Here is a 19,167-nt window from a genome sequence, read left to right as displayed (position 1 = left end):
ATGAGACTAAGTTTTATCCCCTTCAGCTTTTTTTTTTTTTAAATTAAGGTGTTATCTTTGAAGAATCATGCCTTCTCTGGGATTTTTTTTTCTAACTCAGGCATGATCTCCGAAGATTCGAAAATTTGAAGATTTAAAGCTTCAAATCTTTGAATTTTTGAATCTTTGAAGATCATGCCTGAATTAGAAAAAAAAAAATCATGGAGAAGGCATGATTCTTCGAAGATAACGCCTTAATTTAAAAAAAAAAAAAAGCCGAAGGGGGTAAAATTTAGTCTCATTTTAAGGGAAAGAACAACCCCCTGCTCAATGCAGGAAGCCTGATTCCCAGGCGGTCGCCCAGCTAACTACTGACTGGGGCCGACCCTGCTTGGCTTCCAAGATCAGACAAGCGCACGCACATCCAGTCCTTTGCTTGTTGCTGAGGAAACATTGTGTGCCGAGGAAGCTATGCGATCAGTAGCTGGAAGATGACATGGGGCCATCGAGAGCTGTGATTGGACAGGAGGGAAATACAAACACCGCTGTATATGGACAGGCAGGGGAGGGGACTACAACCAGATATGCTAGTGAAGGCGGAAAATCAGAGCACATTAAGGGGAAATACCAGGATATCAGGGTATTGAAAGCGGGAGCACGGAAGTGGCAAATTCCGGTTACAATTCGAAGCGGGTACTGCGTAGTGTGAAAGATGGGTGGTGAAACCTCATTGGAAGCGAAAAAAACCCATAAGTGTAGATTGGCTCACAGTCACTACATTGTCTTTGGTACCAGACACCACCTAGACCAGCCTTTCCCAACGTCATTCCCTCCAGATATGTCAGTGTAGATAGCTATGGAATGATAGGAGTTGTAGTCTAACACATTGGAGGGTGCCAGGTTGGGGAAGGCTAGTCTAGACCCAGGCAGCATTAGATAGGTAAACTTGCAACTTGGCGGCAGCTGCTGTTCTCTGGTCTGGTCCCTTCTTATAGGTCTACTGGCAACCCAAATTGTGCTGTGGACGATAATTCCTCTGGGTAAATGCTGAATGCCAGACATTTTGTACTCCAAATACTTACAGCTTTTAACACCTGACATAGGGAATTTCTGCTGCCAGTGAGAAACGATCCGTCTCTCTCTCTCTCTCTCTTTCTCCGTCTCTCTCTCTTCCCCTCTTTCTCCATCTCTTTCTCTCTCTCTTTCTCTGAAAAGGCCTGGCTGCCCTGCAGTTGCTCAAACCCTTCTCTGACTGCCACGGGGACATTAAAACTTCAGCAATTTGCCTCTCTGAAGACCGACTTTGGTTCCGTGCCTGGAAAAACAGTAGGCGAAATAGCACAACCTTAAATTCTAACATGTGTAAGTTATACATCTTATTTCCATTTCCAAGCAACATTTCTCCCCAAAAAGACATAAGGAAAAAATTACCATCTGCCTCAGAATATCTCAACGGAACGTTTATCTCCCAGCCATGATAACTACGCTAGAGTAATTCTGCCTCCGCGCCTTAACAAACAAATTTAATGTTCTCAATTGGAAAATCTTTCAGGCTTGTTCACCAGATGGGAATCTAACATACAGTCATAGTTTTCCCTTCACACTAAAAGGGCTAGATTCTTTCAAAGCCATTTAGGGCACAGACCTATGCATTTTTAGACAGGAAGCAGTCCTACAACCAGGAGGCTGTATTCAGTGGGCCCCTGCTGGGGAGTGGGCCCTTGGCAGGTGCCTGACCATGCCCAGCTTTGATCTCGGTCTTGATCTAAAGTACCTCCTCTAGGGTGGCCAGTCACACATCGCCAAAGAAGAGGAAATGCATCACCCCTCAAAAAGGGGACAAAAGAAGATACAGATTTGTATATGCTAATGCAAATTTAGAAATAAGGACAATCACTTGAATAGAAATACAATACATGTCACTATAGTGGGGATTGTGACCCAGGTGAACTCTGTATCTGTTCAGCCTACTGTCCAGGTGCTACCTGTTAATGGGCAACTTCCAGGCCCTTGCTCTCCCTTCTTATGGTTCTTAATCTTTAAACCAGATTTGTACCAGAAAGCTCTTGAAACAGGGGATGCCTTACCAAATAGAGGACTGTCCTCTGTAAAGTAGGACACAGGGCTACCCTAACCAACACCTCTCATTGAAATCTCCTTTCAAGATTTGATTGTTAGGGGAGATCTGCTTGCTGTGTCACTGCCATGTGAGATATGATAGAGAGGTATTTGGAGGAAGGACCTTCTCAGTGGTGGCCCCCAGACTGTGGAATTCTCTACCACAATAAACTTGACTGACCTTCTCTCAGTCCACTTTTACTTGACAAGTTAATACAGCAGTGTTGACTGGACATTTGACTGAAGCACTTCTTCAAATAATACAAAATAATTCTTCCAGCTTGTCTCATTCCTTTATGATTTAAAACTGATGCTGGTTTATGGTGTTTAGTTTTCATGTTTTCATTGGCTTTATGTTGTTTTATTTGGCTGTGATATTCTGGCTGTTGGCCACCTTGAGGACCCCACCTGGACAGATGGGTGGAACTCTCCTGGCCCTTGTATCCTCTGGGATGTAGGATGGCATCATTCATTGGATAAGCTGCCTCTAAGCGCCTCCTTCAAAAGTGCATGCAGCAGTGCTCTCTCCAAATAGGGTGGCTAAAAATATGTGTCCTACTTTACAGAGGACAGTCCTCTATTTGAAGGTGTCCTCTGCTTGTCCTGTCCAAGTCTGGTTTAAAGATACAGAATTGAAAGAAGGGAGCGGAGGAGTCTTGAAGTTGCCCATCAACTGTGAGCACCTGGACAGCAGACTTGAGCTTGCATACAGGTGGTCACCTGGTCAGTCTACCCCACTATGGTGAGATGTCCTGTATTTTTATTTAAATTCTAGTAATTATTTCTAAATTTTTATCTATACATGTAAATTAGCATATGCAAATTTTATGGAAATCTGTGCCTGCTTTTGTCCTCTTTTTGATGATATTTAAGTGACCACCTTCTCTCTGAGATGCCCAATAGCTGAGGCAGGTACCCCTGGACATTTGGCACTTTGGATGGCTGTTTAGTTTGCCTTCATGGGTGGACCAGCCCTGCTAGTAGCCATTGCCACATGTATCTTCCATGAATGTAGAACTGTTTATAAGATCACTTGCCTCAAATACTGACTGAACATATGTGGGTGGAATGGAACTGCCCCTGCTAGCTCCTTCCTCAGTGCTGATGCACCCAGGGGTGACATATACATGTAGTGTTAATGCATGTAGCTGCATGTACAGTGTTAATGAGAAAGGGATGTATGTGCAAACAACTCTTTAGTGCAACCAGGAATCCTGGGCCAATCAACTTTCCCATTTGTGCTCAAGAGCCCTATGCACATACAGGTCCCCACAAGCAGGACATGAATGCAACAGCACCCTCCTGCCCATGTTCCCCAGCAAGTGGTATACATGGGCATACTGCCTCTGATACTGTGTGTGAGCAGGAGGGGGGCAGATGAAGAAAGTGTGTGAGTGAGAGGAGGGACACATGGAGTTACAGAGCATATCTGGATGGACTACAAAGCTGAATCAAGACTCAAAGTCTCTCTAATTTCTTACTATCATCCAGTGCAATGTTATTCATGGCGTGTTGGACTTTTTGGAGAGCAAGAAGTCCTAAGGAGCCAAATGCTTTTGATCTATGCTTTGGTGCATCATCGCTATGTTGTTGGACAGTGACTGAATGCAACATCTTGAAGAAGGGGAAAGAAGTTTCAGCACAAACATCTCATAAGAGCAATTGTTCTTTGATCCTGTCTTACCTCTTTTTAGAATGAGTGGGCTTTCTCATGTTGATTTTGTTCTTGCATTGGCTATGTTAAAATGTAAACAACAACAACAACCCAACACCCTGCTTTCCATCTGCTGCTGTCATTAATGAATTTACATAAGATGTACATTTTAGCTCAGGAAAATGACTTCCTCTCTTCACATGAATAGATTTTTAACAATCACTGAAGTTGCAATCCTATGTTATATGCACTTACTGTGAGAAAGTTCCAATGAAGGCAATGAGACTCACTTCTGAATAGACAAGCATAGGTTTGCACTGTAAGGCTGCAGTCCTACACCTGTTTCCCTGGGAATAAGCTGCATTGAACTCAATGGCATTTACTTCTGAATAGACACATATAAGATTGTATGGTCAGTCACTACACATTCAGTCTTTTTTATAGGTTCTTTAATAACAGCTGTCTCTGCCTCTTCCATTTGTTTGAAATAAAGCTTCTACCTGAATCGATCTTGTCACAAAAGAGCTGTAGGGAAAGCAGAAACACAAGTGACTCCACAGGAGTGGGCAGTCTTTTATTTATTTATTTATTACATTTACTGTACATCCCACCTTTTTTCCACCTTAAGAAACCCAAGGTGGCGTACATAATCCTCCTCCTCTCCATTTTAGTCTCACAACAACAACCCTGTGAGGTAGGTTGGGCTGAGAGTCTGTGACTGGCCCAAAGTCACCCAGTGAGCTTCCATGGCCGAGTGGGGACTAGAACCCGGATCTCCCGGCTCCCAGTCCAACACTCTAGCCACTACACCACACTGGCTTTTTTTTCCTGTTGAACTGCACCTTCCTTTGGCAGTAATTGGTCGGGGCTGCATGGTGGTGAGTAGGGCTAAAGCCTGCAAGCAGGAGCAGAACCATAATTTGGCAGGGCTACTACTTCCCTCCCTCCCACCCCCACTTTCTCTCCATGCAGCAGGCTGCTGGGAGAGGGACAAGTTGCTCTTGCCAGAGGTCCAAACTGGTTTCTTTCAGAGGGCTTTTGAAATTAGCCCAAGAATGGCTTGAAATTAGGCTGAGGGTCACAGGTTGCACGCTGCCCCCCTTTGTATATAGTGGGTTAGAGCCAGATATAGTCATGCTTAGAATACACCCTTTGAAATCAATAGGGCAAGTTAGTCATGACTAACCTAAGCAGTGCTGGCTCCAGGTTTTTGACGGCCTTGGGAAAGACACCCTCAGTAGTCCCCCTCCCTCAGTCACCAGCTGTTCTTGCTCCTCCTCCTTTTTCTCCACTGCTGTCGCTTGCTTGCTTGACTGGTGGAGAGCCAATGAGCGATCAGGCAGTGGCATCTACTGCTCCTCCTTCTCACCAACATCACTGTCTGGGTCCAGGTGAGAGGCAGGTGAACAAGCAGGTTGCAATGGGGAAGAGGAGGAGCAAGTCCAGGGGGCTCTTGTCAGTGGGCCCCTGCTAGGGGGTGGGGCCTTGGCAGATGTTTGACCATGTGTACCTTGACACTGGCCCTGAACATACGTCCCAGTAATCTCAATAGACCTCCTCTAAACATAAATAAGTCTGGACTCAACCCTCTGGTTCCCTCAGTTCTTTTAAACTGGGGGTGGGCAACTTTTGGCCCTTCAGAAGTTTTGGCCTACTATTCCCATGATTCCTCACCCTTGGCTATGCTGGCTAGGGCTGCTGGAAGTTGTAGGCCAAAACATCTGGAGAGCTACAGGTTGCCCATCCCTTTTTTAAACATTTGAACCCATCCTACTGATTGTCCAGGTGAACAGTGCTGGCCTCTCTGTGTTTGTGTTAATGTAGTTAGGCCCTTCTAGAGCAGCCTTCCCCAACCTGATGCCCTCCATACATTTTGGACTTCAACCCCCAACCTGGTGCCCTCCACATTTTGGACGTCAACTCCCATCAGCCCTAGCTAGCATGGCCAATGTTCAGGAATGCTGGGAGTTGTAGTCCAAAACATCTGAAGGGCATCAAGTCAGGAAGGCTGTTCTAGAGGAAACAGAGTGGCAAATGTCTGAAAGAAAAGTAGGGTTGAAGAATATGATTTGGCCTACCATTATCTGGTCCTTTAATGTAGTACACAGCATTGGCTGAAGACTGTTCCAAATTTGGTGGTTGTTACATATGTGGATAGGGGTCATTATATCAATGAATGCTATAAGGGGAAGGTTGGGAGAGCAAAATGAAGTACTGGTTGTTTTTCTGTTCCCTCCCCATTCCTTTTGCTTTTGTATCATGTCTGTTAGATTGGAAACCTGTGGGCACAGTCTGAATTTCTTTTAAAAAATGTACAGCACCTAGAATACTTTAGGCACTTTATTAATTATGATGATGTTCCTATACACTAATAGCAAACTCATTATCTGAGTGCTGATCCTTATGTAGCCAAAATGGCACCACCCATGTACAAGAGGGAGGTATCAGCAGCCTTGGGGGGGAACCAAAGGTTTGCAGAAGTACAAGAATACTATTGAAAGCAACAGTAGTAGTAGCAGCCGCAGCAGCAGCACCCCAGTAAGGACTGGCCATGCTCAGTGGTCACAGATCACTAAGTGTCTGTTGCTGGGAGGAAATAGAAAATGGTGTCTATGGAGGATGGGTGGGTAGAATTGAGTTTCCTGGAAAACAGAATGGCAGGAAAACTGAAAAAGGGGCACTCTGTATTGCAACTTTTTTTTTTCCAGGTTCCATATGTGGTGGTGGTGGTGGTGATAATAAGCTACTTTTTAAAATAAATATAAAAAGGTTATGTCCCAGGGCATAGTCTGAAAGCACTTGAGACAGCCACCTTGCTGAAGCTAAGTAGGTTTAGGTCTGGTCAGTGCCTGGAGGGGGAACCACATGTAATCACCTTGAGTTCCATGATGGAAGAAAAGTAGGATATACATGCAATAGTAATAATAATATTGTAAAGTTTTTTTAAAAATAGGAAGTAGTTTTTTAAAATAAATATGAAAATGTCATGTCATATTTAAAGGAGGTTTTTAAAAAGAAGGTGGCTTTTTAGGGGGGGAAATGAGATCCTCTGGCCTTGATCTTCAGCCATGCAGTTTCTTCGCATGGACATTGTAATGCTCCGTTTTTCTTACTGAAAATGAAATAAAAATGCAACCAACTTCTACTAAGCTGTAGGTGGACAAAACTCCCATGAGTCTCATGTGTCAGACATTAATGAATATGCACCATTTAGCTTTTGAGGTGGGGTTGTGACAGCACCAATGATGACACAATATTGATCTAACATCTGTGTTTGCTTTTCAGGGAGTCCCCAGTGGATTGTAGTGTTAGCAAATGCAACAAGATGGTTGGTGCTGGGACAGAATCCAATCCCTTGAATTACGGCACCTACATGGATGAGAAAAATGGCCCTCCTCCTCCCAACATGACAACCAATGAGAGGAGAGTCATTGTTCCAGCAGGTAGGAGGAACACCATCAAAGCCAATTTGGATACATTTTTAGACTCGGCAAAATCTGGTCTTGAACAAGCATGAACTCTCTCATAATGGAAAGATACTGGTGAAGGAACATCATGGGGCCTGTTAGCCTGTTTGTTTCTTTATTTGAGGATTTCTATCCCCCACTCTTCTCATGTATACACATCACTCAATACAGCTTACATCAATTTAAAGATGGGGAAGAAATGTGTTGGGTTTGTAAATTTATATGAGCGTACCCAATTTGTGACCTCTGGAAGCAAACACAGCCCCAGACTCAGTTTGTGATTGAAATCACAATCATGTTTCTGAGCTTGTGATCTAATTCATGCACTAAAATAATAAAACAAGTTTGAAAAATGCGTACAATGGAAAAATTCACATTAAAATGGAATGCATTTGAAAAATATGCACATGCATAGTTTAGCCAATGGCAGAAAATGTGCGCATTTTAAAAATACATATGAATTTCCATGCAAGAAAAAAAAAATTACAACACTTGCAGTTGGAATGAGCTTTGAGGGGGAAATCAGAGAACCTCATCGAGCCTGAGTTGTACTGATTTGCACAGTCCCTAAATCAATTAAAATGACAGCCTGATAATAAAACCACTATGTTGACAGAATGCACTGGAAACAGTAGCATTTTGATAAATGGATGGGGTAGGTGAATAAGTAAAGCTGTGATATCAGTTTGATCTTCATACAAATTTGGAACAGATGCTGTCCTTAAGAAAAAGAAAATGATAAAAGCAAATACATTGTTTACATGGATACCCTTTTCTTCCTGATTTCTCCTGTTCCTTTTTCCTTTTTTTCATAGCCTGAAGGCGACTGAAATGCATTATTTGTTTTGTAACATGTAAATATGTTGGGTTGGATTCAAATTAGTAATGACTAATTTAAGTCACATTGGTTTCAATGGGTCTACTCTAAGTATGACCAAATCTGAAATCAACCTATTGATTTTACATCAATTTGTTTTTCATTTTTGTGAATCCACTAGATTCTAGAAGCAGGGATGGGCAACTTCAGGAGATTCGGGGGCCATCTTCATCCCCCAGGCACTCCCATGGGCCTGTCCCATTGGTACCAAAAATGAGGGGGGATGTATTAAACAATAAAAACAAAATGGTGTCTGTAGGTGCTACGGAGTGGCCAAATAGTCAAAATTGGCTTGTTTGACCCCTTTGGCACTCTGTAGCAGCTATGGAAGCCATTTTGTTTGCTAAATAAGGAGTTATATTTGGAGGGATCCCCCTGAATTTCAGGGAGTGGCATGGGCCACACTGAGGGGTCACAGGCCACATGTTGCCCAACGTGCAGCCACTAGCAGAACAAGGCCATCTCTTTTATTTTTCCCACTAGCATTATGTTGGATGCAATCAATTATGTGTCTCAAGTATATATTTAGTCTCAAGAACAAATGCCCTTCTAGTTTTTAAGTCAGTGGAAGACAGGCTGATTTGCAATGCAAGTGAATGTAACATATAGAGGTTGACAAAATCCTTCAACAATGTGTAATAGGAGGGCAGAGGCGCTCAGATAGTGATCCTTTATAGATCCCTGTTTTTGTTTCTGTAATATCAGAGGGCAGTAAGATCATACAGTGCAGGATCTGGAGCAGAGGTTGTTCCACTTCATAAAGGTTTTAGCTTTTGTTGTTGTTTGAAAAGCAGCTTCTTGTCCTCATGATTTTAAAGAGGACTTTACACTACTACTGTCTCTTTGCCCCTACTGCTTCCTCAACTATCCCTCCCTTCCTCAATATCACAATGAGAATAAATATTGCAAATGAAGGAGATAAATTGCAATAATTATTCAGGGGGCAAAAATTGGAAGAACACAGGATGAAAGTGAAGGATATATTCAGAATATATTCAGCTCTGACTTTTTTTATGGTTGCCTTGCATTTTTAGATAAGAGTCATGAGAAAAAGAGCACACAGGATGCAGGTAAAAATGCAGACATGCAATGAAAAGCAGCTCTGTAAGAACATTATTATAGCCTGATATATCACACACACACACACACACACACACACACACACCAGCAAGTACAAAAGACTTTACAAAAACCTTATTAAAGTTTAAATATATAATCATCTATAATCTCTGTGTGTGTTTGCAATAGATAGATAGATAGACACACACACACACGAAGAATATTGCAACAAAGAGGAAAAAAACATATGGCTGGATATTATCTTGGAAAGTATTGTTCTAAAACTTTGCAAATACTGTCTATTCCTGCCCCGCGCCCCCATAGATGCATTTATTGGTTGTTCATAAGACAACCTTCTGTAGTACATCAATTCTGACAAAATACCACTATTCCAAATTATTGTATACCATTCTGAAATGAGAGGGGAATTGTTTTGGCTTTGGTTTTCCCAGTTAGCTGCAATGAACATCTCGGCAACAGTAGTTAGGTTCATCTGATTACTTCCAACTCAGTCTTCTTGATCAACCCTTTACAGTAACATAGCAATAGAATTCTAGAAAGGACATAGCATGCCATTTTACTAGTCAGGTTCAGAATAATGGAGCAAAAAGACAAATGGTTGGATTTACTTAGAGTAGAACCATTGAAATCAATGGGATGTGAGTTAGGCACGACTAGCAAGTCCCACTTATTTCAATGAGTATACCAGTGGTGTGATGCAGCCAGGACTTGCAGGGACATAACACTGGCACTTTTTTTATTAGCAGGGATTCAGACATCATCTGGAAGCCTGGAAGGAGGTTAGGCACATTCACACAGCCTTCCCCAACCTGCTGCCCTCCAAATCTTTCTGGACTACAACTCCCATCAGCCCCAGACAATATGGCCAACATTCACAGATGATGGGGGCTGTAATCCAAACATCTGGAGGGACCCAGGTTTGAACGGCTGGCTGACGTCAGAACACAATCACTGAGAATTTTGCACTCCATGTCCCCAAGTAGGAGTGAAGAATGGGAACAGAAGGATTGTTGTGGCTAACCAAAAGCAGACGTGAAAGCTTCTGACCGCCTCCACCAGCTTCATGGGAGAGGGAGAGGGGGAGCGTGCAAGCCTGGGAGGAGGCTCAGATCTTTCACATAGTGCTAAACCATGGTTTAGACATCCACTGTGTTTTGTCCACTGTGGCCACTGTAAACTCTGGGGAAAAATCATTGGCAGATCAAATTGTTTTGGGACAGTGGCAGAGCATGTGCTTTGTAGTCAGAAGGTCCCAGGTTCAATCCCTGGCGCATCCAGTTTAAAGGTACAGGTAGAAGAGTGATGCATGATGGGAAAGATCTCTGCCTTGGAGAGCCATTGCCAGCCACAGTGGGCAATACTGGGCTAGGTGGATGAACAGGAAGACACCTTTTGTGTTCCAGTCTTATGATCTTGCTGCACCAGGGGCTGATACTCAATAACACCGATGTCATGGGTGGTATCTTATTGTGCCTCTGCACTTGTGGGAGTGGCTGCTTGCACCACAGGGCTTTCATGCTTCTAAAAATAACCTGAAATGAGCTGAAAGCTTAGTTTCTGCTGTCTAGTGAGAACAAAGCACAAGACTAGCTAACAATAACAAGGCTTTAATAATTGTCCAACAAATAAACAGTAGTTAACCTTGAGTCTGTAAGAGGCATCGAGGCCTCACTGAGGTCTAGTCCGGCCGGCCAGGAGAAAAGCTGTTGTCTGCTTAGCTGCTTGCTCTGAATTGAAGCCCTACCCCATTAGTCATGTGATAAGCCTCTAACAATGGTAGGAGGGGAAAAGCATTTAAAGGGGCAATACCCCTCAGATATACAACACCCCTCCCCACTAGACCGAATAGTCAGCCAACCATGCTGGCTGACGTCTCTCCCTCTGAGGTCTTTCCGTCAGTTTTGTCAATTCAGGGTTATCTGGGGCCACTGGCTCTGTAAAACCATTCGATGGTTCAGTGTCTTCTCTTCCTGCCAGTACAGCAGTTGGTACCTCATCATCAACTGGATCAGAAGAACCGGCCCCAGCTAGGTCGGCGTTTAGTGGAACTGGGGTGCTACTTGTGGTATTTCCCACAGACCGTCTGCGCAGTTGGTCTGTGTGTCTCCTCCAATGCGCTCTGCCTTCAGTCTTCACGGTGTAGGAAACGGTCCCTGTGCATCATTCAGTTATGGCCGGAACCCACTGAGGACCATTTCCGTAGTTACTAGCAAAAACAGGCTCCTGAAGAGAGAAAAAGTGTAGAGTAGAGGATGCTAAGGCAGAATCCAACTCCTCTTCCTTTCTCAGCTGCTGGTGTCTAGTTAGGTCAGGGTTGATCAGACCTAGACATGTTCTAAGGCGCTGGTCCATAAGGAGTTCAGTGGGAGTAGATCCTGTTGACGGACAGGGTGTAACATGCTGAGCGTACAGGAACCTTGCCAGCCTAGTTTCTCAGTCTCCCATCACAATTCTTTGTAGTCTGCACCATTCTCTCAGCTTGGCCATTTGCCTGGGGTCTGTGCGGCGCAATGGTGACAGGCCTAATGTGGTTGTGACTTGCAAATTCTTGGAACTCACTGGAGGTGAAAGCTGTCCCATCGTCAGACACAATGGTGTCCGGCAGTCCATGTGTTGCAAACAGCTTCATGAGGGTCATTATGGCAGCCCTTGAAGTGAGATTCGGAATAACCACAACTTCGAGCCATTCGGAATGCCAGTCCACAATCTGAAAATACTTGCCTTGTAAAGGCTCGGCAAAATCAGTATGGATGCGCAACCATGGGTTCTTTGTTGTTTCCCAGGGAAAAACTGGTGCCTTAGGTAGATTGTGACATGTAGCTTGACAAATGCTGCACCCCCTCACGGTATTTTCTATGTCATCATCCATCTATGACCACCATACATACAGTAGCTCCTGGCTAGAACTTTCATTCGGACTATGCCTGGGTGTGCAGCATGTAGGGTTTTCAGAATCACCTGCCTTCTGCTTTCTGGCACTACTACCCTATTGCCCCATAGAAGGCAACCTTTATGAGCCTGCAGTTCATGTTGGCGTGATGCAAAAGGTCTAAACTGTTCAGCTAATTTCTCAGGCAGCCACTCCCTTAGCACCCAGTTGAGTATATGCACCAGGAGTGGATCTTTTGCTGTCATTCGAGCTATCTGTGATGCTTGAAGAGGAGGATCAGACATGGATTCGAGCCTGAGGACTTCAGCTGGAGGAATGGAACAGTTGGCAGTCTGCAATGGCAAATGGCTGAATGTATCTACATTAGCAGTCATCTTCCCTGGTCTGTATGTAAGCGTGAAATCATATGCATGTAGCATAACGCTCCAGCACTGCATGCGGGGAGACAAAATAAGTGGTGTTGGCTTGTCTTTTGTGAAGAGGCCTAGAAGAGGCTTGTGATCAGTTCGGATTTCAAAAGAACGATCATAAACATAATTGTGGAACTTTTTAATTCCCGCAATGACAGCCGAAGCTTCCTTGTCAATCTGGGCATATCTTCGCTCAGCTGAAGTCATTGTTCTAGAATAAAACGCAATGGGCACCTCTGTGCCATCAGGGAGTATATGACTAAGAACATCTCCGACCCCAAATGGCGAGGCATCGCAAGTGATGGACAGGGGTTTCCATTTGTCATAGTGAACAAGGGCAGATGTAGCGGACAGCAGCTTCTTGACAAGTTGAAAAGCATCATCATGCCAATAAGACCACTTCCATGTTGTGCCTTTGTCCAGCGAGTGGTGAAGGAATTCTGCCACTATGGCTTTGTCTTTCAAAAACACATGATAGAAATGTATGAGTCCTGGGAGTGCTTGGAGGTCTTGCCTGCACTTTGGAGTAGGGGCATCATGAATGGCCTTCACCTTGTCCTCTGTCGGGTGGATGCCTGGCGCATCAATTTGGAATCCTAGGAAGGTGATGCTGGGCACACCCACCTGGCACTTTTCCTTCTTGACTGTAATTCCGGATTGTTTGAACCTCTGCAGCACTTCTCTCATCTGTTCTTTAAGGAGCAATTCAGATTAACATGTCATCAAAATACGGGATGACCCTGGGGATTCCAGCGCGCTGTCAAGGGCTCCTTGGAGGCCTCTCTCAGTCTAATTCAGTAGCCAAGTCCCACAGACAAAGGGATTCCTTTCAAAGCTTTATTCTTCTTTTACAACTTAACAACTCTACCGTTTGCAACTAGATCTGAGCAGCACAGTACCTATGCCCTAAGTTGGAACAGTTGGTCCCCGTTTGAAAGGGTATTACTGGCAGACCCCTGAACATAAGGACTAGGGAGAGTCCATCCCCTTTTCCCTTGGATCCTCTGGGCGCAGCCGTTGTTTGCGCGCCAACCGGGCACTACACCTCCTTTCTGTGCCCTCCATTTGGTGCCGCTCTCTGAGTCGGCGTCGTGCGTCTACCAAGTCTGCTATCCGCGCTCTGTCACTCCCTGGACTGCTATGTAAGCTAGGAATGCTGGTGGGAGGAATTTCCGTCAGCTGTTGGCCCTGGGAAAGAGGAGTGCGCTCCTCTCCCAGGAGCGACTGCTCTTCCTCAGAATCAGAACTACTCTGGGATTCTATGGGCTCAGTGTCCACCCTGACACGAGCAATGTTTCCATAAAACTAGGGATGTGTGAAAGTCACTTACCTTTCCATGGATTATGTTGATGGTGGGGGGGGAGGCGTTCCGTCCCTCCCCCCGGAATCCTCGACGGGGGGGAGGCGATCTGTTCCTCCCCCCGGAATCCTCCACGGCCGGCTGTGCTCCGCAGCAGCTCCACGGAGGCCCAGGCCAGAGCCATCCACAGCCGGAGCCATGGAGGACTCTGGGTAAAAAAAACAACAACAACCGCGTACGCAAATGGCGGCGGCTACGACCGCTGCCATTTGCGTTCCTTATTTTTGGCCATCTTAGTCTACGTAAATATTTATGTAGACTATGACGGCGAAAATAAAGGCGAATGCAAATAGCGTAGAGGGCGCTATTTGCATCCCTTTTTGATTCACCATTTTAGCCTACATAAATATTTAAATGGCCGTAGCTGCCGCCATTTGCGTACGCAGTTTGTTTGTTTTGTTTTTTTTACCCAGCCATGATAGGCTACGTAAATCTTTACGTAGCCTATCACATTTTGTAAAAAAACACAAAAACCGACAAGACTGCAAATGGCGGCGGTGGCAGCAGGTCGGAAGACCAGCCACCGCCGCAGCCGCTGTCGGAGCCGCCGCCACCTGGAACATCTGCCCCAGGTAAGTCTTGTCCCGGGGGGATCCGCGGGGTGGCGGGGGGGGTGGCAAGTCGTTCCACCATGGAGTTCGGGGGGCCGAATGCACTGGCATTCAGCCTCACTGATATCCGTGGCGGAATTCTCTGACATCCCTACATAAAACACTGGGAAATTCCTGGTGCCACAGAAATTCCAAACTGTAAGTGCTTCACCTGGAAAGCCCCCCGATGAGTGATAATGGTTTGAATGTCAGCGGCATGCTCATCTACTATCAATTGCTGATAAGCTTGAGTAAGATCCAGTTTGGCAAAAACTTGTCCGCCTGCTAGCACAGTCAGTAATTGATTGATGGCAGGGACTGGGTAGAGGTCCTGTTTGATGGCTTTGTTCATGGTGCACTTATAATCACCAGAAATGCAAACATCTCTACTTGTTTTTAGGACAGGCACAGTGGGCGTTGCCCAGCTTGTATGCACAATTGGCTCTATGACGCCCTGTGCGATGAATCAATCCAATTTGGCATCGATCTTTGGGTGCAGTGCAAAAGGTACACTTCTGGCCCTCATACAAATTGGTGTTGTGACAGGATTCATGTGGAAGGTCACTGGCGGCCCTTTGTACACACTTGGGCCTTCAGAAAATATGTTAGGAAACTCTGCGGCAAGTTTTTCCACTTTGTTTTTGCAAATGCTGTGCACTCCTTCCACTCTGATTCCCAACGGTGAGAACCAATTACTTCCCAAGAGACTCTTGCGATGTCCCTGTGTGACTGTGAGAGGCAACCTCTGTTTGATGGAGCTGTACTGGACATCCACAACACAGTGTCCCAGAGTTTTGACCATCTGGCAAAGGCAATACTTTGGTGCCTGTAACTTGGGAGGGCTGTCTAGATATAGTCATGCAAAAGTGTGCTCATCTATGATGGATACTCCAGATCCGGAATCCACTTCCATAGTACACTTCAGGCCATTTATGACAACATTCGCTGTCAATTCGGTATTTTGATTGACAGCAGAAAAGACGTCATGCACTGAATACAGTGCCTGCACCTCACTTTCAAGGGTGGTCTCCAGTGTATGTGTAGCTTGGCATGGGGCATCTTTGTAATTTCCACCTTGTCTCCCCAGGCTATCTGACGACCAGCAAACTTTCCTTATGTGGCCCTTTTTCTTGCATGCTAGCATTCAGCATTCCTATCCATGGGCATTCACTCTGCCTATGTTGCCCACCATAACTTGTGCACGCATGTTGATTTTGTTGCTTACATGTTTCCATTGCTGGTGACCTGAACAGCTGTATTTGTTCCTGCTGGAGTGATTTATTATCATTTTGGAAAGCATAGACATCAGTGCAGTGTGTGTGGCGTATTTCCTTCATGTTACAAGAAGCTGCCCCCGCTGCCAATGCCTTTTCTTGTGCTGTGCTGAATGTGAGGTTTCTCTCTGATAGGAGGCGGCGCTGGGTGGTTTCATCGTACACTCCACAGATGAGGCGGTCATGTAACAGGTCAAGGAGATCCCCAAAGTCACAAAATTCAGCAAGTCGTCGGAGTTCTGCCACATAGTCAGCAATGCTTTCTGCAGCCTTCTGGTCACGCTTGAAAAAACGAAACCTCTGCAGTGTAACAGATGGTCTGGGGCAAAAATGCGCCTTCAAGAGGGCCACCAGTTCCACATAAATCTTGGAACTGGGCGCAGCGGGAGCAGTAAGGGCTCTCACCACAGCAAAAGTCTTTGCCCCGCAGACAGTCAAAAGGACTGCACGCTTCTGTTCTGACTTCTCTATTTTGTTTGCTTCAAGATAATAGGAAAGTCTTTCAGCACAAGAGTCCCAAGATCCTGGCTGACTCACATCGAACTCTTCTATGTGACCCAGTGCAGCCATTTCACTCCAGGAGAACAGAACTGAAAAACTACTTTTGTACTAGTCTGGCTTGCTTGCTGTTCTCACAGTTCATGAGGTCTCTGTTGCTGACTAATCCCACCTTCATTGCCAAGTGTTGTATTGTGAGAACAAAGCACAAGCCTACCTAACAATAACAAGGCTTTAATAATTGTCCAACAAATGAACAGTAGTTAACCTTAAGTCTGTAGGAGACATGGAGGCCTCGCTGAGGCCTGGTCCTGCCTGCCAGGAGGAGAGCAGGTGTCTGCTTAGCTGCTTGCTTTGAACTGAAGCCCTACCCCAGTAGTCATGTGATAAGCCTCTAACAACCGTAGTAGGGGAAAATCATTTAAAAGGGCAGGACACCTCAAATACGCAGCAGTTTCCGAAACGGGGCAGGTCAGCAGAGCTCACAGAAAGGAGCTCCGCTGACCTGTCCCAATCCAGAAATGAGCATTACCACTAGTTTCCAGGGTTATCGTAAGAAGCGCAAAGCTTGTTGCACAAGCAATCGGTGCTGCAGGAGCCACGAAACCAGTGGAGGCAGAGTGGTCCCATTTGATACTGCCCAAAGCGGTTGGCATCCTATACCCCTCTGGCCTGTGTGAGTGAAGTATAGGATTCCCTGGTTAAATTGCCAGTGATAAAAGTTCTCCATTTCAGTCTTAATTGGCAGTTAATACACAGTCATGAACTGAATCCAGTGTCTCATCCTTTTTCCATCTGTGTTGGCTCTGCAGGGCTAACATTGCAAGCAGAAAGTGAGTGGGTGGGAGTAAAAGTTTGTTGTTGTCAGAGCGGAGTCTGGAAATATGACTCAGACATATAAAGCAAACTTGTCTGAGTGAGAGGAGGTCATTTTCATAGAATTTACTACTTTCTGGAGCTCAGCAATAAACATCTCTCCGAAAAAAATGTTAATAACCATCTGTACAAAAATTGGCAATGGGCTGAAGCATGGGGCCAAAATGGTTTGGACTGCCTGGTTGTAGCTGCCTAGCTTCCAGAGACCTGCAAGAGTACTTGCAGAAACATATAGAACTTAGGAAACAGAGATCAAAAAGGGCAATGTGAGTGGGCCAGTATGGATTAGGGAGACCAGGCTGGTCAGATCTACTTTGTTTTTTTTACGAACCTCGAGATCCACCAAGCAGAGCCAGGTGCAAAAGACATACACTTAGAATGAAAGAACAGAGTGCCTCTGAGCACATTCTGAGCCTAGAGATTTGTTATCAGTACCCAAAGTGAGCTGAGCTCACAATCCTTCCATACAAATGTCATTTCAGTAGCCTAATTTAGATGGGAAATGTCATTTGGTTGTTGCTATTGTTAAACACCTGGGAGTCAGAGACCCCCTGCTGATCAACTGCAAATCACCCAGAGATCTACCAGTACATCCCGAACTATCTTCTTCCTACCCATGATATCGACCAGGGGTATACAACATGGTGCCCGAGGGCAACAATGCACCCCTCCCAGACACCTTTGTTGGTGCCCATCAAGGTGCCTTACCCCTCCCACTTAAAAAAAGTATTAACACATTTTCTTACTATCAGCAGCAATTGCTGTGAAATAGGTTTCTGTTAGTGCTGAAAACTGTGGGTTCAAAGGGGTTTACTGTGTTGGGGCTCAGACTCCACCTCTGCCTTTTACTCAGTGTTTGGGGCATGTTACTTGTCTTTTGCCATGCCTCCCATGCCAACCATTTTGTGGTGGTGCTCAGGACAGTTCTTCAGATTGCCAAATGTGCCCAAGGCCCTAAAAGGTAGACTGCTCCTGATGTAGACCATAGAAATAGAGAGAAGGGGACAGAGGCAAACTGTTACATTCCTAGCTCCACCAGAACCTTATTGGTGGGAAAGCACATTCACATCTTTTCTCTTCCATCTTTCCAACTAGATAAGGTATGTGAACCCTGTAAAAGAAGTCAGTAATCATCCCCCCATATTATATAGTACTGAGATTCTGAGAGAGTGGTTTGTCTAGGACTACCTCATGAGTTCATGGCAGAGGTGAGATTCAAATTGGGGACTTTCTGATTCATAGTTCATCTCTTAGCCATTACTCTCCAGTAAGAGAGGAACTGGAGGCAGGGACACAGATGAATGGTCCTTACTTCTTGTTTGTAAGTTGGCTGGGGAGGTGATTATTTTTGGGGCAATTACTGGTCTTGGCTGAAAGGTGTAAACCAGCCTTCCCCGTCCTAGTGCCCTCCAGTTGTGCTGGACTGCAACTCCCATCACCCCAGGGATGGGATTATGGGATTTCTAGTCCAACACATCTGGAGGGCCCCAGGTAGGGATGTTAGAGAAATCCACAACAGAACCAAATGAGTTTGGATTTTTAAGAATTTGACCCATGGATTCCACAACAGACCAGCTTTCCCCCTGTCAGTCAGATTCTGTGGAATTGCAGACTGGTTTTCTAACCTTCAGGAATTTTGCACAGATTTCATCATAGAAAAAATATGCCAAAAAAAACCTGGCCCCAAATGTGAATTTCCCCCATAGGCTAAAGCATGAAAATGCACATTTTGGGGGAATTTGCACATTTGGGGGAATTGTGTTTTTGCACGTGAAAATTGGCACAAATTCAGAAACAAAAAACAAATCCAATTCCATTGATGGCAGACAATGGAACAAAAGGTGCCTGACAATCAGTGAAACATAGATGGAATGGAGTTTACACAATCCGTACTTCCCAGGTTGGAGAAGCCTTCCCTAAACAACCTGGCCTCAGCATACCTAGGAAGCTGCTTCTATTCCTATGTGCTACCATGACCTACAAGGTAGACCAGGGACCTCCTTGTGCATATGTACCAAGCTAGGAGGATAAGACTAGAAACTGGACAAAGAAGCATTTTCAGTGATGGCTCCCCCCACCCTCGCTGCCCCCAGC

The 19,167-nt window shown here is 45.1% G+C and overlaps 1 protein-coding gene across 9 annotated transcripts in view; it reads left to right on the top strand.

Moving 5' to 3' along the window:
* FLI1 (Fli-1 proto-oncogene, ETS transcription factor) overlaps positions 1-19,167 on the top strand; it is a 198,089-nt gene that overhangs the window by 123,421 nt on the left and 55,501 nt on the right. For 8 of the 9 annotated variants that reach the window (XM_084803694.1, XM_084803693.1, XM_084803695.1 and 5 more), the window contains 2 exons: positions 7,037-7,194; positions 9,130-9,165. In XM_084803694.1, the coding sequence (XP_084659820.1) occupies positions 7,037-7,194; positions 9,130-9,165 (194 nt within the window). The remainder of the gene's footprint in view (positions 1-7,036; positions 7,195-9,129; positions 9,166-19,167) is intronic. The other variant, XM_084803696.1, reaches the window with a different exon arrangement.

The sequence above is a fragment of the Heloderma suspectum genome, chromosome 6 (assembly GCF_057233095.1).
Source record: "Heloderma suspectum isolate Gila_16-S chromosome 6, 16-S_ref, whole genome shotgun sequence".
NCBI lineage: Eukaryota > Metazoa > Chordata > Lepidosauria > Squamata > Helodermatidae > Heloderma > Heloderma suspectum.
This window is presented reverse-complemented; position numbering and strand designations above follow the sequence as displayed.